The following is a 27,500-nucleotide window of genomic DNA, read 5'->3' as shown; positions in this document are numbered from 1 at the left end:
TGCTTAAACATCATTAACTTCTCCTTCATACTAGGCTCAGGTTGCAGCCCCGACCTTAAGGACCCTGGGTTACTACAGAACTGCAAAAAGCTAACTGTAATACAACTTGGAAGAGAAATGAACTTTCATTACGCCAAGCCAAAGATCTGAAACTATCCGGGACAGCATGAGATCATCTTAATATAGTTTACAAGACCCTACTCCTACCTTTTGCCTTTCCACATCACTGCCGCGCGCGGGGTGATCTGAACCTCTCACCACGCCCCATTACTACCCCAGGCTAGCTTCAAGCTTCCCCTCTCCTGCAGCAGCTTCAGGCGCACTAGCATTGCAGACAGGTCCATCACAATGCCCAGCCCTCACTTCATCCTTCGGTGATTCCAGAGATGTCAAAACATAGTGGGAAACTGGCCAATTCACTTTCATAGCTTACCCAGGAGGTGAAGGGAACAGACTCCTCTTTCCAAAACGTCAAAACATTTTACTTATTTTTAATACTTTTATTTTCAAGTATTTACACAAGTAGAAATAACAGACTAAGGAACCACAATGTACTTACCAGCTAAGCTTCAGTGCTGGGGGGGAGGGTCTGCTATATATTAATTATTGAGCTATGGTAGGACCTAAACGTGACCAGTAACCAGTAGAAGGAAAAGAGCCTGAGTCTCAAGACCTACAGGTTATTTTTAAGCCCCTGTCAGGATTAATCTAATAGCTCCTAGCACAATCATTTTCATTCGCCTCCATTTCTCTAAAGGACTTTTTGGTTGAAGGGAGAGGTTTAATATGTCCTTCCTTCCTTCTTCCTTCCTTCCTTGTCAAATCTCAGTTCCCTCTGGGAAGGCACACTGAAACTCTTCTTAGCCATTTACTGCTGTCTGCATGGATTTATCTTTCCATGATCCCCAAAGGAAGCCTCAACTGTGTGCAAAAGACAAACAGGGTGTGAGGCAAAGGAGCCCTTCAAGAAGCATGGAGCCTCAGAGGGAGCCACCACACATGAAACGGGAACATATTTCTACTTCAGATTTTATATATGTGTGGCTAGGTCCTCCATTCCCCTTCTCTACAACTCCCCTCAATCCCGAGTCTACTCTACTGGCTTTCCTGACAAGCTGCACACTAGAAAGCTGATTTCTGGGAGTGGAGGGAGGAGGGAGTGGCCAAAGAGAACTCAGTATAGCAGAGGTTCTTATCAAGGGGCACACTCAGAAGTCTGGGTACCCAGTGAAATGCCATCAAACATTCTAAAGCACAGAAATTGTTCTACAATGATCAGCCTGAGAAGCTGCCTCATGATAACTTCCAAGAGTAAGAATCCAGGGCCAATCACGTGACCCACAGGGAGCACTCCTAATGCTGATGTTCTGATGTAGGCAGAGGATCTGCCCTTGGGCAGCCCAACCAGGTAGGAAAGAGCAGCCAATGTAGCTCCAGGAACAAATGGACAACTCCCTCTCATGGGCCACTGCAATCTACAGAGGGCTGTGGTCTCCAGTGGTCCAGTGGCCTGATAGACTCACTGGGAAAAGAAAGCCATATTGAGAATAATTGATTTAGGGTTTTCCTTTCCACTAAACATTTTAAGCTTTTAGCTCTGTTCCCTCTTAATTAGTGTGAGCTGGAAAAAAAAATCCAAAATGAACCTCAGCAGTAGAGGAAAAAGTTTAAAGAGGGCTGACGAGCTCAGCATAATAAACGCCAGGCCACAGCTTTGTTTAACAGTTCTTCAGTCTCTTTACAGATTATTAAAGGAAATATTTAACTAAAGGAGAGCTACTCATGCACAGGATAATGTACATGGCCTCTGTCCACATGTTAATCATTTTACATAATTGATCAAACAGTCTTGGTCTCCTTCTCTAGCCTTGCCCAGGTTTTTAATTGTTTATCTTTAAAGCCCACAACAGAAAGGCCTTTGCTTGTCCCCACTCACATGGCTCCCTAGCAGCTCACATGGCAAAGAAAACAATCTGTGTATCCTCACCAGCTACACTGTGTGTATGGGGGAGGGAGTGGGGCGGGGGGGGGGGGGCGGCCGGGGGGAAGGGCTCAGGGAGGTGGTGTGCTTGTGCACATGTGTGAGTGTGAAGACCAGAGGCACATATCAGACCTCCTCCTCAATTCGCTCTCATTTTTTGAGATAGGGTCAAGACCACAGGATCTGGAGCTCATGGTGAGCTCGAGGGATCCCCCTGTCTTCCTGGTGCTGAGCTGAGAGAAGCCCACCACACCAAGGATTTTATGTGAGTTCTGGGAATTTCAACTTAGCCCCTCAAGTGGGTATAGAAAAACACTTTGTCAACTAAGCCATTTGCCCAGCCCATAGGCACACTGCAATACAGAATTAAACTAAGCCTCAGAGATGATGGAAATGGCTAGAGTCAATGGTTCATTTCACGTACACTAAAACACAGTGTTGCTTCCTCAATGAAGACAGTGCTTAAAAGTTTTATTTTTTTTAAACTATATTTCCATTTACACTAACTAGGTTTGTAACTGATCAAATTTTAGTAATGTCCCCATTGAATAGGAGAAGTCCCATGGGAGGGGGGTTCCTTACAGCACTCCATTCCACTCTTACCCAGAACTATCGAATTTTTAGGGATCGTTTCTTTTAATGGGATATTGTGGTACCTCCATTTGAATGGCCTCCTTCCTTTCTTTACAAAATGCTGGCTCTCCTTTCAAGATGCCGGCCTCCCTTGAGAAGTCTCTACATGCAGAGCAGTAAGTCTCTCCCGTCTGCAGCAGAAACAGTTTCATAGGCTTATACCACAGCCCCTGCTGTGTATCTGACACATGCTCACGGGTCATCCCTAGACTGTGAATTCCTCAAGAGAATATCCCATGTGATTGTCTGGCTTCCAGGGCAGGATGTAGTTCATAATTTGCACTTAGTGATGAGATGAGTGAAAGAACACTCATGGGTGGAGTCCACATGTCAGTACGCAGGCTATGTGAGCAGGTTTGCAATAACATTCTAATCAAATAGAAAGAGGAGCTCTTTGTTTGGAGCATTGTGGGTAATTACTCAGCACATTGCCCAAGACATCTCATTTTCCAACTTCTAAACCACTTCTCAGATTAATCATCTTTAAAATGTCCTTAAATTTCTCCTAAAGAATTAGCTGTTCCCTCTACTGAAGTGCAGGTCTATAGCCCAAGAAAATACATATAAACACTGTGCTACCCAACAAGGGCAGGCAGGCTTCACTCAATTTTCTCACCCAAGTCTATGTGAGTAATGACGCTATTTAGGCTCCATAGTATTCATACAGAATAAGGCCACCTGGCTGCCCACAGTTGGGTAACTGTGAAATCAGGCATGTCCTGTCCTGGTTCTGGGTTTGCTAGACACACATCCACTGTCCAGGTTAATACATCCATTGTTTTATTATGGTCTAGAAGCTCTGGCTCAATAATTACTCCAGAAACTATTAACTACATAGAAAAAAAAGGAAAGGAAATAAATCTCTTTTCCAATTCATTTGTTCTGGAACTTAAAGGAAATATCTCTGAGACATCAGAGAATCAGACAGACTGCCTTTAAAAAATATATAAATGAGTTTGTTCTTTTGTTCTACAGGATCAAATTCTATCTGGACTCAAAGATGTCAACATGACCACTCAAAGAAGGGATAATTAAGGAATATTCCAAAGGTCACTAAAGACCTTTCTAATAAATTGCAAAATGAATTTTCCACACTGTTGAAGTCTGAAAGAGCTAAGAAAAATACATTTGTAAAACTATACATGAACAAAACTCAAAAGATTTGACATATACTCCCTTAATCTAATCATCTGTGGAAAGATTTACACAATTCTAATTCTAAAAATGTTATTTCAGGGCATAAAATTAGAGATGAACAACAAAATAAATGTGAACTAAAAGGCATATTAACCATTAAGTAGTTAATGATTTCACTTCATGAGGATTAACCCTCAAATATTAACCTCTTTGAGACACTCTCATTACCTATGATTTTTCATTAATCCTAAAATCACAGAATAAAAAACCATAAACCATGATTTTCTCCAAAACATTTGCTGAAATCTGTTATGAATTTATTTTCAGGGCAAAGTTCAAGAAAGGCTAGTTCCCCAGGTAAAGTGGATTAAATGCTTTCCACAGAGAAATCGAATTAAACCACTACCAAATGGCAGCTTTCCAATCTTGGGATGTGAAATCTGATTTGACAGAGGCCTTGTAGACGGTGGTCAGTTCCCCATCTGATGGCAACCTCTGTGGTTTCACCGTTAACCTATTCTTACGGAGTCGCAGTTTATGGTTCCATACATGTATTTATTATGTTGAACATGTATATACATAGATAAATATGCTTGAATCTCATGTAAAAAATGACTGGAGAAAATCTTAAGATTGGATTTTATGTTTGAAATCATTGAGTTTGCAGCTAATATTTGACAGACTGATGCCTTGTGGGATATGACTTGGAAGTTACAGTCTCTCTGATCTTTACCAGATGTTTTCCTGGTGGTATTTCAGCCTCAAGAGACAAAGAGGATATTAATGTTAATTTTATTTATTTAATCGTATCAGGCAGATTTTATAAAAAGGGAAAATTCAGTATTTTTTTAACATACCAACTCTTCAGAAATGTTCATAGTAGCAAAACTGTTTTGAAGATGCATTTATTTTTATTACAAGGAGAGTCTGTAATGTATTTGGACAGGATCAACTCTCTCCTCCCTTTAAAAATGGGAACTATATGACCACTTTCTCAGCGTCACTGTTAACTCCAGGAACCAAGAAGATGGCAATACTCTGCCTACAGGTCAGGACAAGTCCCATCTCAATCTTTTAACTACTGGTACAGAACAGTAAACCTGTGCATATAAGATAAACTTGCATCTGCTGCTACTGCCCTGGGTCACTCCAATCCTTCACCCCTCATCTCTGTGTTTTATTCTAAGAAACAAGAGTCTACCCTGGTCATTATCGGATAACAGTGAAGATGAAAATATACTCAGTCCTAACACAGCCTCTCCATGCTTGAACTCAGAGACATGTTAGGCTTTTATCTATCTAGAGCTCAGGGTCAGAACTTAGAAACTTGAAGAGCCTGGTTCTTAGGAATGGATCCCCATTAGGACCATCTACAGGAACTTCACCCGGACCGATCACATCCCAGACTCTCCTGTGCAGACCAGGTACTGGAGCTCTGCAAAGCACTCCAGGTGAGTTCAATGTCAGGAAAGTCAGCAACTCTGCCCAGGAGGCCCTAAACAGGGAGTAACTAAACAATACCCGCGGAAAAATCAATTTTCCTTCGCTTTGTTCTCATCTGAAAAATGGTATGTGTGGAAGGAAGTTGGAATGTATACTAATTGATTTTCTACTGTATTAGGATAAAAATAAAAAGTTGTAAAACACTTCAAGTAGAAAGAAGAGGATACATAAGGAGCCCCTGCAACACCTGTTTCACCACCACAAAGCTAGACAGAAATTAGAGTTTTTCCATACTTTAGTTCTCTGTCTTAGAAAGACAATAAGCCAAATCCCCACATCCTATTTCTTCATATTTCTTTCTTCTCTAGAAATATCCACTACCCTAAGATTACTGGTTACCCTGCCCATAGGATTTGTTTAACCACATAATTGTTTATCTTCAGATCCTTATAATTCTTCTGTGGGTTTCAATGTACATAAATTGTATTATACCACATTTTGCACATACCACATTATTCAACTTTTTTTTATGAGATTTACCATGTGGAGTGCATTTCACTAATCTTCAATTCTTTCATAGTATTTCATAGGAATAAACCATAGTCAATTGGCTTACCTTGTCTGTAGACAGTTGAGTTAATTATATTTTTATATAAATAAAGCCATAAACGTTAATATGTGTCTCATCCCAGGTTTCTATGCTGCCCACATGAAAGAATCTTCAGGGGAGACACCTAGACATGGTTTTGTTGGATATGCACATTTTAACCTTACCATGCAATTCCAAACTGCTCTCCAAGGTGGTCATACCACTTTACTTTTTCTAGAAAAATTAACACACATGCACGCACCTCATTCTCCATACCTTTATCAATACTTGGTACTATGAAAATTTTCACATTGCTGCCAATATAAAGTTTCTGGTGTGCTCACTAATAATTATAGTTAAATAATATTTTTCTAAGGTCCCTTCTGGCCATATAACTGTGACAATGACATTGATGCTAAGTCTTATCAAAAATAACAAAATAAAGGTTGTGAAGGGAGAAAAGTTTACAACAGATTTACTTTTCCTCAAAAATTATCTTGCATGGCCAAAGCTGGCCCATGACCCATACATCAGGCCATAAAAGAGGAATAGGGACATGGCCCCAGTTCTGTATTTATTTTCTTGTGCTCATAATCCAATGTTACTTAAAAAGCAAACTGCCCACTCTCCAAGCCAAAGCAAATATACTGGATTTTGCCAGGGAAAATGCCTGTGGAGGAATGAGTCAATTCATACAAAATTCAAAACTGTCTTTGGTCAGTGACATTTTCATGAAAATTTGTGGGTGGGTAAAAGTTTTGCAAAACTCTTTTTTGCTATTGGATTAAATTCATCCAGGAAAAATAAGCAAAGTGTAAGTGGCAACCCGCATCGCCCCTAATTCCCTTCTGAACACTCCCTAACCTCCCAGCACAACTGCTTTCAATTGTGCAGGAAAATGGGCCAGGTGGTTCTGATCCCAAACAGAACCCTGGGCCCTGCTCGTGGGACAGGCCATTTCTCAGCATAAACACTCATGGACCAAACCTTTCCTGTCAGTCAGAATGCACTTCAAAACCTCCCTGGGAAACACTGCTGGCCACTGGCCACCCTCCAGCTTAATGGCAGCGACCTCCATAGGGTCAAAGCACTTGACACATTCTTTTGGAACCACCACTATGGGAGCCTTAAGGAATGGTTGTATACTTCCCCGATTTGATACATTTTATGTTACCCTCTTAGGAACACAGAAACGGTCTTTTAAAAAGAGAGAGACAAACTCCGCGTCTCTAAGACTTTGTTCTGAATTGAAAACCAGGCACCTCATCATCTCAGAAAGACTGGTCAGAATTTGGCGGAGTGATACTTAGGAATGCTCAACAGTCAACAACACAAGATTTGCCAAAGGTAAAGCTGAGCTAAAGGCAAGAAGGTAGAAACAGAATGCTGGGCACCTAGAAACAGCTTTATTAAAAGTCATGAGTGATAGACGTGGTTGCTTTAAAACTTGACCTTGCTACATCTTGTTTCTGATTTGAGATCTGCCTCTCTGCCTACTGAGGCCTTGGCTTTCCCAAACTCTGCACAACTGTCTGGCACCATCTCTTCAATACAACCTGGATTTTAAGGACAGAAGTTGGCTCCTCTTTCCACAAAGGCAGTCAGAATGTCATCTGGTGAAGGGTAGGGTTGTCTGGATGAGAAAGAAACCCATCCTTTTCTCCCAGTAACAGAACCAAATAATGAATTCAGAATCTTCCCCTGCCTGTGCCACTAAGAATCCAGAGTGATCTGTCCCCCAGGTTCCGGGTGAGTCTGCAGAGCCACAATGAGAAATGATTGATAGAATGCATTCTCCCATGAAGCAGAAGGGAACTTGGCTTGTGGGGAGGATTCCACAGCAGCCTCTTACTGTAAAGCAGGCCTTAGTCCTGACACACCCTCCTTTTACTGTAACTTCCAGAAGATTTTTTGTGTTGCTTGAAGTCATAGTCACCACCAGACACATAGGGGTCACCATTCCCTCTCTTGGTTCAATAATCCCAATAAGCGAAAATGATGACAAAGTCCAACAATCATACAGATAAGAGTAATTAATAGAATCAGATATACACTAAGTAAAAATGGACCGGGCCTTAGAATTTAAACTACTCCTAGGTTTGGTAGCCACCAAAAACAACCTCAATACCATCTCTCCAAAAGAAGAGCATGGTCATTTTACCTGGCATGGCTCTAGCCATGTTGTCTGCATGCCCACATGTCAAGCACATGACACATGGAGCAACATAACAGAAGACATAAGGTTCATAATATGTAAGTTTAGACAAAAATGGTATCTTCCTGCTAAAAACACACCCTCCCAACAGTGGAATTATAGCACCAGTTACTCCTAAAAAACTTTTCTTTGTCTAAATTTAGTTGCATCACAGCATGTGAGTGGTTTGTGATTCTAGTTTTGATATGGTACCAGATTAGTAGTGTGAATTTTGCAAAGGTTCCACCTATTAATGAGAGGGCCGATTAGGAGAGCAAAATTGCCTCATCTGCCCATCCTGAACGGCCTGGTGAACAGCAGTGCAGATCTGCACACACTCGCCTCACAGCCATCCTTTCCCTCAACTCTATTTTTAATATTCACCATGCTCTTTAGCAAAAGCCAACTCTGCAAAGCTGTATGTCTTTGAAAACTCTGGGAACAAGAGGTGAAAATGGGGAAATCCTTTTGCATAAAAATTAAATGTTGCAATGCAAAAAAGTATTTTTTTGATAATTCAAACTTTAATGTTTACTTCAGTAAAACCCAATCCAGTAAACTATTTTCAGCCAGGATTAGTCAGAACTACAAGGTTGGACTGTTTTCCTTCGGAGACTGGATGTCTTTCCTGTTTGCAACAGGCTCCTGTGTTCCAAACAGAGTAAATGGAATTGCCTTCAATCGCTTGTCTCATTCTGGCATTTTTAACACAGAACCATACTGACAGAGTACGGTTTGGCCTCCTGGAATGTAATTATTCTTTTCACTCATGGAACCTGGCATGCTCACAATGCATCAGCTTCAGGTTTTCCTTAAGAAAAATCACAACATGGGGTATAATGTAATGACAAGAAATGCAATTTCATTCCACCAAAAAGCCTTAAAACTCTTTCAAAAATGCCTATTGCTGGTAAAAAGTGCTTCTTGCTCTTGCGTTCCTGCTATCACCTATATGGTATGCTTTTGCACGAATCAGAGTTTGGCCAATCTATAGTCAAACAGAAACACAGTCCAGAGGCTTTATATCGCACACTACAGAAAGAGATGACTCTGGTTGGGAAGTCACAGATCCAACAAGTTCTTTTCCAACTGGTTTACAGTCTTCACTCACCGCTGCTCTCTAGAACTCTCAATACTACGGAATACACAGACTTCTCAGTTCTAACTCTGAAGAACTATTCCTGTCCATCTAGACTAATAGAAAACATATGCTCTTCTTTTTTTTGCAAAGATTCAGTGAGCCATCTCAGATTGTGCAAAGCTATCTCTGTGATCCCGGGGGTGAAGTCCTGCTTGTAAGCCCTGAGGGTTTCTGGGAGGTGTGAAATTGTTGTGAAAGCATTTAGGAATCATATTATTCAAAACAGTCAATTTTGCCAAGACACAGAATCACAGTTCCAGGATTGGTGCTGAGAAAAAGGGAGGCAGGACAGACATCAGACGCACGTCCTTCAACACAAAAGGCACACACCCTTCTCAGCCCATGGTTCTTATGCTTTCCCACAAAATCATCTTTCCTCAAAATTGAGTGAGACCCCACGAGCCCCCATTCCTGTGGTAGCCCCCGATGTTTCCTTTCTGTAAGTCATGAATGAGTTTCACAACTCTGAAAGGTACAATGTGCTGGTGTGAGGATGCATGCTGCAACAATTCCAGCAGTCAAGTTCCTAAGTGGAGAATTCCTTTCTTAAATGTCAGACTCATTCCGACTGGACCCCAATTCTCAACTAAATTTTTGAAGGTTTAAAAAAACAACTGAGTACTTATTTGGAAAAGCACAAAAGTTTGCTTGTGGCACTGCACACGGTCCCCTACCCTTGAACACCCATGTAGCTAAGAGAACACTATGTCTGTGTCCCATCCACATTGTCCCAGGCTACAGTAAGGCATACCGGCCTCCACTATCATAGTGGCATTGGGCTTGTACTAGAAGTGACAGAAACCAGTGGCCACCAGTTATCAAAGAAACCTTCCCCTGGTGCCAGCTAGCTGAAGAGGCAAGCAATCTTACGGGGACCATTACCACCACAGAGCCAATTTCCACAAAAAACAGAAACGGTTACCTGACTTCATGACCGTGTTTGGTAAAATACATGCATGCATTGAAGCTGGGCCTCCAAGAAAGGTGGCGCAGGACTTTGGAAACTCCAACTCACTCACCGTACACTTGTTGGGCTTCTCCCCAGAGTGGACCCTCATGTGGATCAGCAGTTTATAGCGGGCGTTGAAGGGCTTGTACCTTCTAGGGCAGCCAGTCCAGAAGCAGGTGAAGTCTTCCCCCTTGCGCTGGTCTATGTGGACCTTCTCGATGTGCCTCACCAGTTCCTCCTGCTGGTCATATAGGGCGCTGCAGTCTATCCAACGACAGCAGTGCTTGCCTCCCGAGTCCTCCATCTCCCCATCCTCATCCAGGCCAGCCTGGGCCAGGGCCAGTGGCTGGGTGTGAGGCAGGAGCTCTGGGTGATGAAGGTGTGGGTGGGCATGGTACGGGGGTGGGGGGCCCTGAGGCGGGGGAAGAGGAGGGAGAGGCGGTGCGGAGGGCAGGTCCAAGGAACTGCCTGGGAACTCCTCCAGGCGCTCCGTTTTGAGCATGTTGGCTGACTGGCCATCCTGGCCCGGTAGGCCCGGCTGCAGCACCATGTTGTTTACAGGTCCAGACTGCAGGCCACCATGTTCCAGCTGCTGCATGCGCTCGTACTCCAGCGTACCATCCTCGCCATAGCCTGGCAGCGCCTGTCCTCCACTGGCCACCAGTACGCCTTTCTGCCCACTGGATACTGCACAAGACTGGGGGATGCAGCTGCCGCGAACACCCAGGAAATGCCCATAGACCTCTGACTGTGGAGACATGTTGGCAGGGGAGGCTCTTGATCCGTTGATGTAGGCAACCAAGGATGTGGGCGAAGTACGGATGATAGTGTTGAAGTCAATCCCAATGCCATCAGACAGTGGGGACAAGGACAGCGCTCTCTTCTTGGAGCGGGTGGAGTGGGACCTGGTTGCTGAGTGCCGAGGACTAGGGTAAGGGGAGTGACTATTTTCCATGCCAAAAAGGTAGGGTGGTAAAGAGTTAGAGACACTATTGCTGGACCCTGGCGTGCCAGGGGGCAAGCTAAGGAGGTCCCCTAGGTCCATGCCATTCTGAGAGCCGTGGTTGGATGAAAGCGAAGGGAAAGCCCTGTAGCTCTGAGAACACTCTTGCTTCACACTCAAGGCCGATTGACTCTCTGTCAGACTCAAAGTCGTGGACACCAGAGACTCTTGCAAAATAAGGGACCTGGAGCAGCAGCCAAAGAGAAGGGGAAAAAAAAGAAAACATTTCAGTGAGATGTGGATTGCTTAAGAGCTAAGAGAACATTGCACCAACAATCCCTTAAGTATTTCCCCTTATTACATTCCTCACTAAACACAAGTTCTTAGACTCTGATAGAATCGAAGGCTTTTAGTTCCAGGTAAATAATAGTTTACCAAGACAAACAATAAAAACTCCTGCTTACTAGAATAATGAAAAGAGCTATTGTTATAAATAATTCTAGTACTTTAATGAGAATAAATAGTCCTCACTTTATTTCAAAGTATCTCTTTTTATATAGAATGGGAACATTGTGGCTTAGGAAAAAGTTATAGATGCTTGTCTTGGTAAATCAAATGAGTATCTGTTAAGCACATACTGTGTCTGTGTGCATCATGCCATGGTAGGCTATCAAGTTATACAATTCTAAATTGTACTAGTCTCCAATTAAAATCTACTTGGGAAAATTACATAATAAGCCTGTGTTCTTTTTTTTTTTTTAAGTAAATCTTCCAAGTTAATTATTTGTGGTAGAGATTTACTAATAATTTTACAATTTAGTGTCACTGATATTATCAAATTAGACATTTTAAAAGGGCAATTTACAATGCCAAGTACTCATTCATTTCAAATGACACTAGAAATTTTGTGAAAATGTAAAATACACGGGCAGAAAATGTAAAATACATGGGTGATAAAGAGCATACTTAGCATGCTGGAGGCATGGAATTCACTCTTTATCACATACACAAAAAATAGTCCTTAATAGAACCAAGTTATTATACATAGAGAAGCAACAAACTGAAAAGCTGCATTTGGAGTCATGCATCAGGCCATGTGGGGTTTAACCATACTTGTTAGATAGGTTTCCCATGAGCTCTTGTCCTTGGATCTGAGCAACATCAGGCCAAGAACAGGTCATTCACTTGCAGTGGTTCATTTTTATAACAATTCCTTCCCTGTCCTTACCATTTACAAAAAGAAAAATGCTTAACATGTCACAACTCATTGTTTGCATATCAAAGTGGTTCATAATGATAACTCTAGCCCATTGAAAATCCATTTTGCTTTCCAGGGACATTATTGCCTTAAAAACAATAAAAAGTAGAAAAGCTATTATCCCTTGGACAGAACATTCATCCCCAAGAGGGTCAACACGTAGACACAGAGAAAAGGTACCAGATCCCAACTCAGACATAATAGAGAGCTGAGAAGTTTGGCTTAATTGGTATGTGTCTGCAACTGACTTTCTAGACTCTTTTATTTAAATAAATTAGTCACTAAAAATTCTTATGCAAAATGTGTGACTTCCCTACATGAACCCACTTATTGTCTCTGGCTGTTAAATATCAACCTGCTGCAAAGGAAGAGGGAAGCATCATTTTACCTGTCCCCTACCTTGCTTCACAAAAAGAAACCAGGCATACTGTTTCTGCCAAGCCCGGGATACTGTCAAGCAGACATCTCAGCTCTCGAAAAGCACAGTGTAAGGAGGTAACACTGCAATCGACCTGAGGTTGCCATCGGTGCGGTAATGTTTACCAATGACAAACACAGCAGGAACCTATGTCCAACTGCCCTTGACATAGATTTGTTTCTTGCTTCACATCCTTACATTTGGACTAAAGTCCTTCCGCAAGCTCCAAAGTGGTCTCTGAGCCATTTGGGTTTTAATTCCCCATGGACACGTCTCAATTATTTTCCAAGCACAGTTAGAGCAAGCCCATGGCTCTTCCTGCAGAGCTCAGCAGAAGGCTCCTGGTGACTGGATGTCAAGAGCCTTTTGACCCTACCCCCCATGAGAGTCAGGAATTACATTCACACACAAGCTCCATCAGTAGAAATGCTGTAGGAGACGTGGAAAGGAAGAACTCTGCTTTTCACCAAGGTCAAGAAACTATGGGATGTCAGAATACTGACAGAGCTCTATGGCCACATAGGTGCCTGTTCTCGGGGGGTAGCCATTTAGAACATTTCAGACTTCTAAGCAGTGGCTCACAGCCAGAGGAGCTCATTCAATTGTACGCACTTTGCTCATAAAACTGCCTTATTTGGCTCAATGGCAGCATCAAGAAACATGTTCATTTTTCCAATAATGAAAGGCAAATCTCTTTTCTCTTAAATTATGCTGAACACGGCTGAATTTGTAGTACAGCATATCCCTGTGCAGACATGTTGCCTAACTTCTTCAGTATCTCAGTTTTCCAAGGCAGTTGTCAAGTCCCTTTCGGAAAGCAAATTCAATAGTCTACTTAAAAGCAAAGGCATGAACAGAGGACTAGCTCATGCCTCTCCCTCCCCGACACCTCAAATACCTAATAGGAACAAAACTTCCAACAAATGGCAGTCACTTCCTGTGTCTCTCAACTATACACTTCAGGAGATTTAATCATTCAAAGTCCTACCCCCACGAAATCTATCTCTGTGCTAAGAGTCCTCTTTGCAAAGCAGCTCCACCATCTGCATCACACTTTGAAGCATCTCCGAGGACTGTGCTCACAAATGCCAAGACCTTTCCATCGAAAGGATGTTTTTTTTTATCTCCCTGGTACCTGCCGGAGTGTTAAACACAAAGTAAGTACTCAAACACTTATTGATCAAGAGAGTGCATAGTAAAGAGCCCAGCTTGGTCAGACAAGCCTGGAACCCCATCCTAGGGTTCAGGGGACTGAAGCCAGAAGATCATGACTTCAACACCGACATAGACTACTTAGCAAGATGCTACCTCAATGAACGGAATCAAAACATAAAAACAATAATCACCACAGCTGAGGAACCGTTACCTACAAAGCTTACAAAGCCTTTTTACATACTACCTTACTAAATACACAGTATGACATGAATTAACTAGACTCTTGAACTACTTCTATAAAAAGAAAATAACTAAAAATCAGTGACAGCAGAGGAGTGTGGGAAGGTCCTTAGGTAAAGCGTGAAGGAAGGTGAGTGAGTGGCAGAGACCCAGCCAGTTCTCATTTCTCCACAATGTACCCCCAGTGTGGTCCATGATGCTCTGCTGGATGGAAAGACTTGGTAAAAAATAGGCTTAGAATCACTCCAGCTAGGACTGCAGCACGAGTTATCTGTTTTTCCGCAACAGTATGCTCCACAAGTGTGAAGGCTGCCAAGGATTCTAGCCTGTGACCCCTGCGGCTCCACACACCAGGTCTGTGGAAAAGAAAGTGACAACGATCTCAGAAAGCTGTGTCACCACACTGAGAGCAATCTCCACTTCCATATGTTCATCTGCTCCTAACGACATTATTTCTGGTGACTGGTTGATTTGGAACTGTATGTGAAAGGCAAGACAATAAATCTAAAACCAAATAAAAGCAAAGTGAAAAACTCAGAAGCCATTAGGAAAAATATGCTCTGGAGAAGCCACAGGAACTATGATGACCAAGTTGAGCTGTTTTGTTATAAAGCTTAAAAGAAGTTTCAACTTAAAAGTTGTATGGAATTCCTCAGACTGATGCTCATGAGGAAAAACACATGTACATACACAAAGTGTGCATGTAACTAAATCTAGGAGTATAATATAGAATATATGACATGTATGTGTCATAACCTGACAATCCTGGGAAAGACGACCAGCCCTAGCCTGTCTGGCAGTTGTCCTCTATGTACCCCAGTAAATCTTCCAAAAGAGTGAGGACAGCTTATGAATGCAGAACAGCTTTAGAAGATGTCAGAATGCACAGGGAGCCTAGAGTCCATCCTCAATCCTTTTCTTGACCTTCTCCGAGCTTTGTGGACTTACTATACTGCAAACAAAAAAAAAAAGGGCAATCACCACTAATAATCCCAGTTTAGGATACGGAAACAAATGCCAAGTATTTGGATCCAGACTGACATCACTAAGCGATGGCTGGCCTCTGTGATGACAAGCTGCAAAACTGTCACTGAACCAATCAAGTGGGCTTTCTGGGTCTTGAAACCACACCCCTTAAACAGGGATGATGCTTGCTCGGACTGTGACTATTTAATTGTAACTTCAGCTGACAATGCATGTGGACACACTAGACGAGCTAGGAATCTACAAAGCCCACACAAGCAGCATCCCATCTCCTTTACTGAGCAGCTCTGCTAGGCTGAGATACTGAACAACTGTATGAAGAGGTGGTCCGGCACCCCTACCTTGTCATTTGGGGGACATGTGTGCAATGGCCCTTACAGCAGGGTGTGGACAACACCTAAGCTAACAGTGGCTCCTGACTCTTCAACGGAGTAGAGGATGTTTAGCACTGGGGTGGGCTGATGGGAAATGACTGGGAAGTTCATCACAGCAAATATACAGCACAGAGGCAGGGGTCCCATCCTTGGATTAAACAGAGCACAAGCTAAAGGCGGAGCGTGTCCTCTCAGAGGAAGGCCCCCAGAAGAAGATTACATTCGAATCAAGTAAAAGAAAAAAATAATAAGAAGAAAGAAACACAGCTGGCAAATCTCTGGAAACTGTTCAACATTATCAATAATGAAAAAATATCAATTAAGATAATTACATAATTACTATCTCAAACTAACAAAATGTATAGATAAAACTAAATACATGATAATGTCAGAGACCACTGTCGAGCTCACTTATGGGTTAGTCTTCTATGTAGTGCAACATGAAAGTGCCTATTAATAGCACCAAAGGTGCTATTAATAGCCATTTAGACCAGCAAATCTTAACTCCTGAGAATTTATTCTAATCACTATAGAGACATGAAATAGAAGATTTGTAGGTTAATCCAATAAAGTATTATTGGTAATACTAAAGTAAAAGACAGAGCTCCAGTGCAAGTTCTTAGGGGAGGAAAACATGCAATACTCCTACCCTGTGGTGATGCCTGGGAACCACAATGATCGACACAGCAAGAGTACCCTTAAGGTACAGTAGTGCCACTTGCATCTTGGTGGTAACCAACAGCTATCTAACTGGACTGAAGTCCCTGGAGGGAAACCGTATCTGGTACTGTAAACATAGCCAAGAACACATGCCTAGTGAAGTCACAGACTTAGAGGAGAGCCTAATAAAGCCACTTTCCTAAACCAGTGTGATTCCTAACTTCATTCGAAACACCTATCCTTATACTCACAGGTATGCGCAGCTTTCACGCCTCATCAAGGACGCTTCATTTCACAGCAGATGAAGACCATTATAGAACACCACAACTAGTCTAAACGCAGAGAACAACCTACTGCAGGGTGTCCAGTTGCTGTTGACACATCTAGAACTCAACTCCTATACCCTCAAGGAACAGGAGGTGAAAGACCGCAATAGCCAGAAACATTGTGTCTTCTAGATACGGCAGGGAGCCACACTCATAAAAATGTCACCAACATGGCTGTTTAAACAAGACCTGAACTATGATCATCTCAGCTGACATGCCAAGATGGATGGGGGAAATTTCACAGAGCCACCACCCTAAATGAAGAGCTACAGGCAATTCAAGGCTGCTTAGAGAGGGAGAATTGGTCTCTCCCAGGGATGGACTCCCGGAATCGTTACCCGATACCAAGAGGTCAGACCTAAAGAATGCTCATAAAAGCAACACTAAAGGGACTCAGCAGGTTGCATTAACTATTTATTTGCATATATGTATGCAACAATAATAATTAAAGAATAAGAAGTCATGAATTTGAACGAGAGGAGTTGGAGGGAGGAAGGAAATGATATAATTATATTTTAATTTTTAAAAATCATAAAAAAGAACTAAAGACCTAGTAATGAAGAACTGGTAAGAATTCATTTTATTTCTGTCCTTTCTTTGTAAAATAGCATTTGGGGTGGGACGAAACCATGATATGAGACTAAAGAAGATGTCTCAGAAAAGAGCTTAAGATATATATATCTATATATATATATATAGATATATATATCTATATATATACACACACACAAAAAAAAAAACTGTGTCTATTATATGGTCAACTTGATGGCCAGGAAAGCCAGTGCCTATAGGGCATGTGTTCACATGTATCTGAAGGGTGTTTATCAAATTTCCACTCATGGTATCTCAGGGTGATGGGACTCAGGGTGATCACATTTACTGCCTAATGCTTTTCTATTAATTTCCCATTTTCTACAGTGCATAGCAATTATACAACCGCAGGGAAAACAATCAACTTGGCAGCTTTTCAAAGGCCAAGCTTCCCTCAGACTGAATGGTTCATGGCCTCTCTGGCCCCATCTACCTACCTACCTAAGACCCTGATGTATGAAATACTCAGCTGGTTCACTCACTAGCTTCTCTTTAGTGCTAGATTGTAAAATGCCTTCAGGTTGCACTGTTGCCTGCTGTGGGATGTTCTGTATGGCAAATGTGTTGCTCTGATTGGTTAGTAAATAAAACACTGATTGGCCAGTAGTCAGGCAGGAGGAAGTATAGGCGGGACAAGGAGGAGAATAATTCTGGGAAGTGGAAGGCTGAGTCAGAGACACTGCCAGCCGCCGCCATGACTAGCAGCATGTGAAGATGCCGGTAAGCCACGAGCCACGTGGCAAGGTATAGATTTATAGAAATGGATTAATTTAAGATATAAGAGCAGTTAGCAAGAAGCCTGCCACGGCCATACAGTTTGTAACCAATATAAGTCTCTGTGTTTACTTGGTTGGGTCTGAGCGTGGGACTAGCGGATGTCAGAGATTTGTCCTGACTGTGAGCCAGGCAGGAAAACTCTAGCTACAGTTGCCTCTCAAGCGTTTGTTCACCTGATGGAACACACAAAGCAACGTAACAACCATATAAAACACGCAACCTTTCCAAACTGCTGTCAGTGGGTTCCATCCTTCACTTCACCAAGCCACTTCTCAAATCCTATTTCTTTGCCTATCTGGGGAAAAAAAAAATTCCCAGAGAAGGGCTCACAGAACACATACTTAAAACACTTGTCAGTGCATCGTCAAGACGTTGTCTTTTAAGGATATGATATTATGCTAAGGCACCAGAAATGCCAGGAAACACTGAGATAATGACCCCTCTGGCCGCACCATGAAAGGGACTGTGTAAGGCACCTGGCTTGAGCGGCCTGAGTTCTGCCTACCATCAATTTCTCCACTAATTATGCCTGCCTTCAAGGCATGGGAGGGACTTGCCACAGACAGGAAGCTGAAGGTTTCCAATGACACCCACCAATAAGCAGAGTTAATTTTACATGCAGCACTCAGCGAGGCTGAGGAGTCCCTTGAGGCATAATCATCAATGGGAAAGTGACAGCGGCTTCCCATCACTAAAGTCCCAGGTAGAAAATAAGCTTTCACCTTAAAAAAAAAAAAAAAAAAAAAAAAAAAAAAAAAAAAAAAAAAAAACCACGGCATAAATAAGCGATCTGGGAGCCATGATTGCAGAGTCTCAACTGAAGGCTGGAAGGAGGCCTGGATAGAGGAGCTGAAAAGATGAGCAGAAGGAAGAAAAAAGGAGACAGTCTTAGGACCACAAGGCACCGTAGTAGGATACAGCCTGCACAAAGAATGCAGAGGGCAACTCCTTTGCAAGATCGATCACCTCAGAACTGATACTCACGGGCAACAATTCTGCACTGTGTTTTTACCAAGAAAGTAACCTCTAAAAGATGAAATAGTAATCTTCAAAAGAAATAGAACTTAAACACTATACCATAGCTTACTTTTATTTACCTGCACACACACATCGACCCTGAGGAAGATAAATTTTGTCTAGAGGGGAGTGGTTTCTTTTCAGTCTAACTCTGCTGAATGGAAAAGGCAGGTATACAGCCACCTAATCAAATATTTAAGTAAAAGCTTACATAACTATGAAACTGTGTCTTCCCAAACACATTATAATTCATGGTTTCTACCTTTATTCTCTCTACGATTTCCCAAAACCACTGCATTATGCACACAGCAGGTACTTAATACATGTGTGAATAGATGAGTGGGCAGGTGGGTTCACAGACCAACAGCTTGTAAACCAGCCCTGAGACACTGCCATGCACACCCTGAAAGCCCGGCAGATGTGCAGAGCATCTCATTTGGCCACAATGTGACTTGCTTTGTAAGGAAGTAACAACTTTACAAACTAAGCTTCGGTTCCTGAGACTCTCAAATCTCACAGGACCAGACAACAGCTATTACGCCATCCGTCCTGATTAAAAGATGAAGCATGGCACACACTCACTTTTTAGACACATTCTCCTCCAAAGCTAAGACTGAAAGAGCTCCTACTGTATGAATGAGTGACTGAGTGAGTGTGTGAGTGAGCACATTTGGGTTCAGGAAGATGGGGGACAACACTCGTGGGTTATGATCACACCATAAGGAGAGGGGAGGAGAAAAAAAAAGTAAGTTGAGACCTGGAATCTGAAGGAGGTCTATTCAGGTTGGCTGCATTCACTGCCCTCGGTAAGCTAGGACTGATCTGCTTGCGTGCTGTGGAGACCTGGCTTGCTGGAGGTGAAATGGGTCCCAGTCGCTGAACCATCATGGGACTGCTGGTGAGCACTAGATTGTTGCAGCTGCCTTTTCCAATGGACTTGCACTGAGGCCCAAAGCCAAGAGCCCCTAAAAACAAATGAATGAGGTTAGCTTTCATGTCCCTTACATCAACAATCAGTACATACACACAAGTGCACATTTCTATCAGGGCTCATCTTCAGAGGCAGTCCTTGGACCTCCTCTTTTTAGTATATTTTCTTCACACAGGGTCTCACGTAGCCTAGGCTGCCCTTGAACTTACTATGTAGTCAAAGATAGCCTTGTGTCCCTGTTCTTCCTGCTTCCACCTTCCAAGTACTGGTGTTGCAAGAGTGTCTCCTTTTTGGTTTTTTGTCTGTTTGTTTGTTTGTTTGTTTGTTTGTTTTTCAAGACAAGATTTCTCTGTTTAGTCCTTGCTGTCCTGGAACTCACTTTGTAGACTAGGCTGGCCTCGAACTCAGAGATACGCCCACCTGTGCCTCCCAAGTTCTGGGGTTAAAGGCATGCACTGCCACTGCCCAGCACAAGAGTATCTCTTTAATATTGATTACACCAAAAGGCATATAATTCTGATGCAAAAATCTGTAATGCTATAGCAGAATGTTTTTCATAATCACCCCTCACACCAAATGTGATTAAATTTCACTGTGTAGAAGTGAGAATCATCTGTTGAAAATGATGCCCAAAGTTCAAATTTATAATGTCTTTAATGGAAGGGTGAAGGTGATTAGTAGATGGAATTATCTTTATCAAGTCAATTCCTTCCTAGAGTAGCTAATATTTTAAATCACAGAGCAAATAAAGTCAATACTGCTGGGGGAGGGGCAAACATTTAACTGATTTGATTGCAAATCTGTACTTCCTGAAAGCCTCTTTAAAAGAGAATTGTAGTCAAGCTATATCCCTTAGGTTAACCTTGGGTTTCCCCTCTTCATCCCAATTCACTGCTATTAGACATAAAACATTTTATTTCATTTATTACAATTCAAGATGGGAAATCCATAAAACACTCACTTGGAAAAGTAACTGAATTTAACAACATTTTTTTATTTCATTACTTATAACATTCCAATGTAAAAAAAAAAAAGTGTGGTACATACCCAAAGGAGAAAGAAAAAGAGGCAAAGAAACCCACAAGAATCTGGGTCATTAAAGAGAAAGCAGAGAGGAACCAGCTAACATTGCCATGACTCATCGGTTTAAAATAATAGTAACGGCTGAGTCACTCTGGACATTTCTTCACATGGATGTACTTTTTCAAGCATATCTGCCGGCTTCCAGGTTGAGGCTCAGTGGCTTACACTCTATTCCCAATTCTAACAAATAAAAATAAATTTCTCCCTAGATTCTCTAACTTTGTCATCACACTATTTAGGACTGAAGTATGTAGAATTTGCCACTGTTACTTTATTTAGCTCTAGAAAGCAAAATTTCATCTTTTTGTTTTTCCCCCAAATTAAACCAAACAGCCAAGAGCTCTTTTGGCATCAATTTTGGTTACATTTTCTTCTAAGACCCCCTTGAGACAAAAGAGATTTGGAAGCTATCGCCATATCCCAATAAATAAAGCCACACCTCAGCTCTGCTGGTGGGATCACAGCAGCTAGGGGACAGGAGCCCTGCTCCACATCAGCGCTCAAATCCAGGTGCACATGGCCAGCCTACAGCCACGCAGGGAATCAGTATCTACGAAAACTCTACTGCTCCGTGTAGCTCCACGGCACCCACATGCCTTAGTTTGGACGACAAGACCACTGACTCCTAAAAGAAATTTCTCAGATCTCCAAGATAACTGACTCCTAAAAGGAATTTCTCGGATCTTTTTTCAGATGTACAAGTTCACCTCTCTCTTCTTCCTGTACCAGATTTCTGATCCATTATCTTGTGTCTTCCAAGATCAGTTGGAGATACTACATTTTTATGACTCATATGGCATTGGACCATTAGGGTTTTGTCTTCATATCAAGAGTGGTAGGTATGTATTTTTATATGACACTCATAAACTGAGTATCTCTGAAAATTCTTAATCCTGTATACTTGCATATACTCTCTTTTTACCTTGGAAAAGATGATGTAGTGGTACATAGCCTAACCCAGGGCTATAATAACCTGAGTTATCTCCTCAGCATCCTCACCTACTATATGTTTCTATTAAAACCAACATCAGATGTCAAGTATTCAGTCAAATAGAATGCTATATACTCTCATATAATAAATTGCCACTTTATGTCACTTTATTCATCCTTAATAAAACTATTAACATCTATCTGCCTCTAAAACAAATGCATTAATCACTCTATCAGTACACACAAGAAATACAACTCAGTAAAAAAGCATATTAATAACTATTTGTCAAATCTAAAATCCTGTGTGTATATACATCTATATTAAAAGCATGAACAACTGATTATATTGGTTATAATATTAAATATATTTATATAAAATATATAATATAGACATAGTTATGTAGTAAAAACATGAAGATCCAACCAAATTTGCATATAGTATCATTACTTCAGAGATGGGATGAACACACAGCTACCTTAGAATTAGCAATTGCCAAATGTGATGACTGCAGCTTTTACTCTAACCCTTGATCACAGCTGTGTCTGTAACTTGGGTATCTAGTGAGCACCTCCGCATCTTCAAGGTTTCAACCCAAAGGTCACAGTGCCCACCTTCCACCCTCACCATCATCTGGGCAGATCTGAGTGATTCGTCCTTTCAAACGTCAGGGAATAAACCCATTACATCCCCACTAGCCTCTCATTTCTGTGCTTCAATTTTAAAATCGAAGCCCTTGTTTAACGTGTACCTGCTTCCTTAGAACCCAGCCTACTAGAAAGCTGTGAATGAATACGTGAAAATTAAAAATGGTTACAATGAGTATTAAATATTACGCAACTATTTTCATAGAAGCCCTCCTAACTGCCTTTTATGAAACACAGGACCACTTAAAAACAAAATCCAAACTGAGTCAATCCTTTGATGCTTCTTCATGGTGTAGCTAGCCTAGCTGAAAGAAAGAGGAAGCTGGTGAGAGCAGTAAGGGTACATCAGTTCTCCTGGTCCAGAACGTTGCACTGACCTAGAACCTTCCAGCCTGGACTCTCTGTAATAAAGACACCTCAGTCCTTCTCTGCCCAGTATCCCATCACTGTGCACTATCCTAACCCCTTACTCCAAACACATGGACCAACTTAAACAGCCTCTAACCACACAAAAGTGGCAGCTTGTGAAAACAGTGAGTTTCTCAGAAACGTGCAGTATGGTACGCAGCAATGAGAACATTCTAGAAAACGGCACCATCTATCTCACAGAGGGAAGTAAACGAGTTGTACCAAGAGCCACTATAAACAAAGCACTGAGAGTCTAATTCTTTGTCAGAATACCAGACATAAGGATCAGCGGCAAGCTACTCAGTAGGAAGGTGGACTCTGTGGGGAGACTGCCTGGGATCAGGCTCTTTGTGTGACCCAGGCAAATTACTGAAGATTTGTAGTCAGTATTTCTATCTTACCATCTACCAAACAGGAAAAGAAGCGGATGCTGCCTCATAACGTGGCTTTGCACCTAGTATTAACAGCACATATAAAGGACTCGGCATCAGAGTAGGTCCTATGGATGTCAGCAGCTACAGTCACTGATGGTACTGTTTCATGTCTGCCCTTGCTTTTCTGTTCCGCTTGATTAAAGAAGAGAAGTCCTTCATAATTCCTTGCATAAAACAAGATAGTAAATGATGTTGTTTAATTCTCTGCCCATTTCCAATGTTCTTTCTGTTTTGAGCCGAGAGCCAATTTTTTTTTTTTAAAGCCAGGTGTCATCACAGATAGAAGTTTGCAACTGGCCAAGTTTGAACGTTCCCTGGCTTGTTGTTCCATAAAAACAAACCATACAGCTTTTCTGACTACCAGATGTGCCAACGACTTGGGCACTAGTTTTCTTTTTGAAATATCGCTTATTTTTAGAGACAACATGGTGTGTGTTTAAAAAATGTGTTTACTGCTCAAATAAAGATCTGAGGGGATGGTGTTCTGAGTACCACATAGGTTCTAGCCAAGATCACCCTGTGCTGGGTGGGAAGCCCAAAACATTTTGTATCTCTGAGTTTCTAAACTGAGTGGTCGCTTTAGAAGGACCGTGATTTTCACGAATGTCTTCATTAGTTGAAAGGCTCTTCTCCAAAAGCAAGGTTAATTAGATTGTACTGATCATAAACAGTTCGCATCTTTCCTAACTTTGGCTTATATCTACTCACTGGTTCTCTTAAAATTCACATGGGCCGGGCGGTGGTGGCGCACGCCTTTAATCCCAGCACTCGGGAGGCAGAGCCAGGCAGATCTCTGTGAGTTCGAGGCCAGCCTAGGCTACCAAGTGAGTTCCAGGAAAAGGCGCAAAGCTACACAGAGAAACCCTGTCTCGAAAAAACGAAAAAAAAAAAAAATTCACATGGATACGAAGGGTAACAAAAATGTAACCCAGATGAGAGAGAGGGGATGACGTCATCAAAGCTTTGCTGCTCTTAATCGCTATTCCACTGGCACTTGTGGAATGCTAACCAGGATCCAGGCAGCCCATGGAGCCAGCCGTGAAAGGACCAACTAAGTCCCCTCTAAGGCCACCGTCTGGTTTTTATAAAAGGTAACTCCTGCCTCTAGGTGGATCACATGAAATAGCTTTTATCAGGTCACAAATGACTACAGAAGATCAACTTCTAAGCAGTTCAGTGCTACTGACACACAGGGAGTTTCCAAGGCAAAATTATTAAAATCAAATAGGTTCAAGTCCTGCCCCCTGCTCTCACTGGCTATGCGGCAATAGGCAGAGTGCTTGAGATCTCTCCACCCTAGTATTCTCTTCTGAAATAGGAACGGTCAGGTCACTTAATGCATGGGATTGCTTTAATGACAACTGGTTAATATTAATATACACGCTTTTAAATATCTGGGTTCTCTATGCAACATTACGACCTAAAAAGACTGCAGAAATATGAAAATAAACTCCAATTTCACCTAAGGTCATTTCTTCATCTAACACACAAACTCAAGAGTCTGCTCACATCAACTCTGGAGCCATTAAGAATAAGTCATAGATTTCCTATTTTTAATCCCTAAATGTATAGCCACAATAAAATTATAAAATTTAAAGCATTCAGCAAGGCTATAATACTAGTAAAGAAAACACTATGCTCACATATTAGCAATGATACATGTAATGATACATGTAGAAGAATTATTTTCTAATCCGGGATCACGGAGTATAAAGGAAAGTTTTAATCCACAGTGGTCTCCAAGAATAGTGAATCCCTGGACACCAGGCACTGAAGAGTGACAGAAAAGCTGAAAGGCTAAAGGCAGAAAAGGCGAGGCTAGCATCATAGCGTCCAGAGCACATACCTGTATCACAACCCCACCACCCACCAGCTTTATCATCTTCCCACACTGCTGAAGCTCTCTGGGGCTCAGTTTCCTGATGCTAAAACGAGTTTAATGCCTGCAGAACTGCACAGCTGTTAAGAGAGCCGAAAGAGCTAATATGTGTGGCATATTAGTATGTGCACTCACTAAATGCTCGGAAAAGTCGGCTGAACTGGAGCTGGAAGATACCAGTGGGTAGAGTTCCTGTCTCGCAAACACGAGGACCTGAGTTCAAACACTCGAACCGTGTGAGAAACACCAGGTCCCGCTGTAATTCCAGAACTGGGGAAGTGAAGGCAAGCAGAACCTCAAGGCTTACTAATCCGCCACTGTAACACACTTAGACAGCTCCAGGACAGTCACAGACCCTTCTCAAGCAAACAAACGAAAAAGTTGACAGACTTGGAGAAAACAATATCCCAAGTTTGTCCTCTGACCTCCATGTTCATGCACACACATGTCCACACACACATAAATGAGCACATATACACACAAATTAGCTCAATGTATTAAAGAAGCCCCTTTCCTCTCAGGCTCCCACCCCTAACCAAGAAGCTACCTGCAATCGATGCCCACTAGCAAAGGAAAAATTCGTTTTCTCCAATGAAGTCTCACTGGGTAAATTAACCATACTTCAGAGCAGGCCCCATGGCCAGGAGTAATTGACCACCACAAGACAGATTCAATGTTAATTTTCTGTAGACCTTTTGTCTCATTTTGCTTTTTTTTTTTAATCAGTCCTTTGCTTGTAAATTTTGTTTTCCATTTGTTGTGAGGGTTGTGTACCATTCCTGTTTTTGTTTGTGATTTTTAAAGAGAGAAGGGGCATGGAGCTGTGTGAGTGAGGAACTGGGGATGGAATGAGGGCAGAGAAAAAACGTGATCAGAATATTATATGAAAATGTTTTTCAATAAAAATTAGAAAAAGCAAGGAACAACTGTCTCCAGTACCGTTTTATATTATTTCTGGAATTTCTTTTCCCTTGAGTACTCAGAGGATAATGCTGACATCTCACAGTGCATGGGACACACAGTCACACGCACACAGCCAGACACACAAGACACACACAGCATACAGAAACACATATGTGTGTACACACACACACACACACACACATATGGACATACAGACAAACAGGAACACAGAAACACACAGAAACAGACACAAGATACACACACAGACACACACGGACACACAGACAAACAGGTACACACACACACATACACACACACACACACACACACACACACAGAGTCCTTCCTGGGATGGATGCCAGCATCATGCCACTCTTGACTCTCCTCATCCTCTGACAGCTCACTGCTTCAGAAAGAATCTGACTGTCTCAGACTCAGTGAAATGCCTCCAGTACATCCTCCAACAAAGCAATAGTATAGGAACAGAAAAGAAGGTCTCAAATTTTTCCGAGTTCTGACCAAAAAAACCCCAAAACTTTCAAAAGTCTGCAAGGCAAAGCATAAGTATTATCTTCAGCACTTATTTGTTTGTTCATTGTCTGCATGTGTGTGCAATCGTATGCATACGTGTAGGTGTGCATGCCGTGGTGCTCTCCTTCCATCCGGGGACTCTAAACCAGGTAGTCAGGCATGGCGGCAGGGACCATCATCTGCTGAGTCATCTCACAGGTCCCAGAAATAGTATTTTCTTAAACTTCTCAATGAAGCTTTCACTGTACAAACAAATGTTTTACAAGTCTAGTCCTTCCGTTGTTCCTGGTGATCACAAAATTGAGGCAAGGCTGGAAACCAAGGTAGGCCATTCTGAAGAGAAACTTTTGCAACTTTGAAGCTCAAAATTTTACCACTGTTTCTAGTTCCAAGCACTTAAATGCCCCTGCACGGCACCATTTCCTTAAATCAATCCAGAGAGAAGTTCAATATAGAAAAGAACTCCTTTAAACAAACCTTTTGAGATAAAAAAAAAAACAAAAAAAAAAAAACATATGGGTGCTTTGTCTGAGTGTGCTGCACGTTTGCAGTACCCACGGGTGCCAGAAGAGGGCTCTAATCCCCTGGAACAGGAGTCACAGGTCGTTGTTAGCCACTATGTAGGTGCTGGGAATCAGAACCCAGATCCTCTGGAAGAGCAATCAGTGCTCATGACCACTGAATTCTCTCTCCAGCCCCTAAGTGAAGACTTATACCACTTTCAAAAGCAAACAAATATCACATGCTATGGAAAAGTGTCTGAGTTCTTGTGGGAGAAGGTGGCTGTCCTGCACAGCAAGCCTGTGGATAGAACCTTGGCCATTTAGCAGGTCAGTGTTACATTTCAGATTCTTCTACAAGGCAGCTCAAAGGATTACTGAGAACCAACACACACACTGTCTGCTCGGTCAAGAGTCTGTGTTGTGATTATCATCACTATGGTACA

The 27,500-nt window shown here is 42.0% G+C and overlaps 1 protein-coding gene across 1 annotated transcript in view; it reads right to left on the bottom strand.

Moving 5' to 3' along the window:
* The window catches only part of Glis3 (GLIS family zinc finger 3), a 426,546-nt gene that overhangs the window by 271,605 nt on the left and 127,441 nt on the right, over positions 1-27,500 (bottom strand). The window contains exons 2-3 of the mRNA XM_059259342.1: positions 19,568-19,775; positions 10,138-11,254 (exon numbers count right to left, since the gene is read on the bottom strand). Coding sequence (XP_059115325.1) covers positions 10,138-11,254; positions 19,568-19,775 — 1,325 coding nt within the window. The remainder of the gene's footprint in view (positions 1-10,137; positions 11,255-19,567; positions 19,776-27,500) is intronic.

The sequence above is a fragment of the Peromyscus eremicus genome, chromosome 1 (assembly GCF_949786415.1).
Source record: "Peromyscus eremicus chromosome 1, PerEre_H2_v1, whole genome shotgun sequence".
NCBI classification, from domain to species: Eukaryota; Metazoa; Chordata; class Mammalia; order Rodentia; family Cricetidae; genus Peromyscus; species Peromyscus eremicus.
The sequence above is the reverse complement of the archived record's forward strand: the minus strand, read 5'-3'. Positions and strand labels throughout refer to the sequence as shown.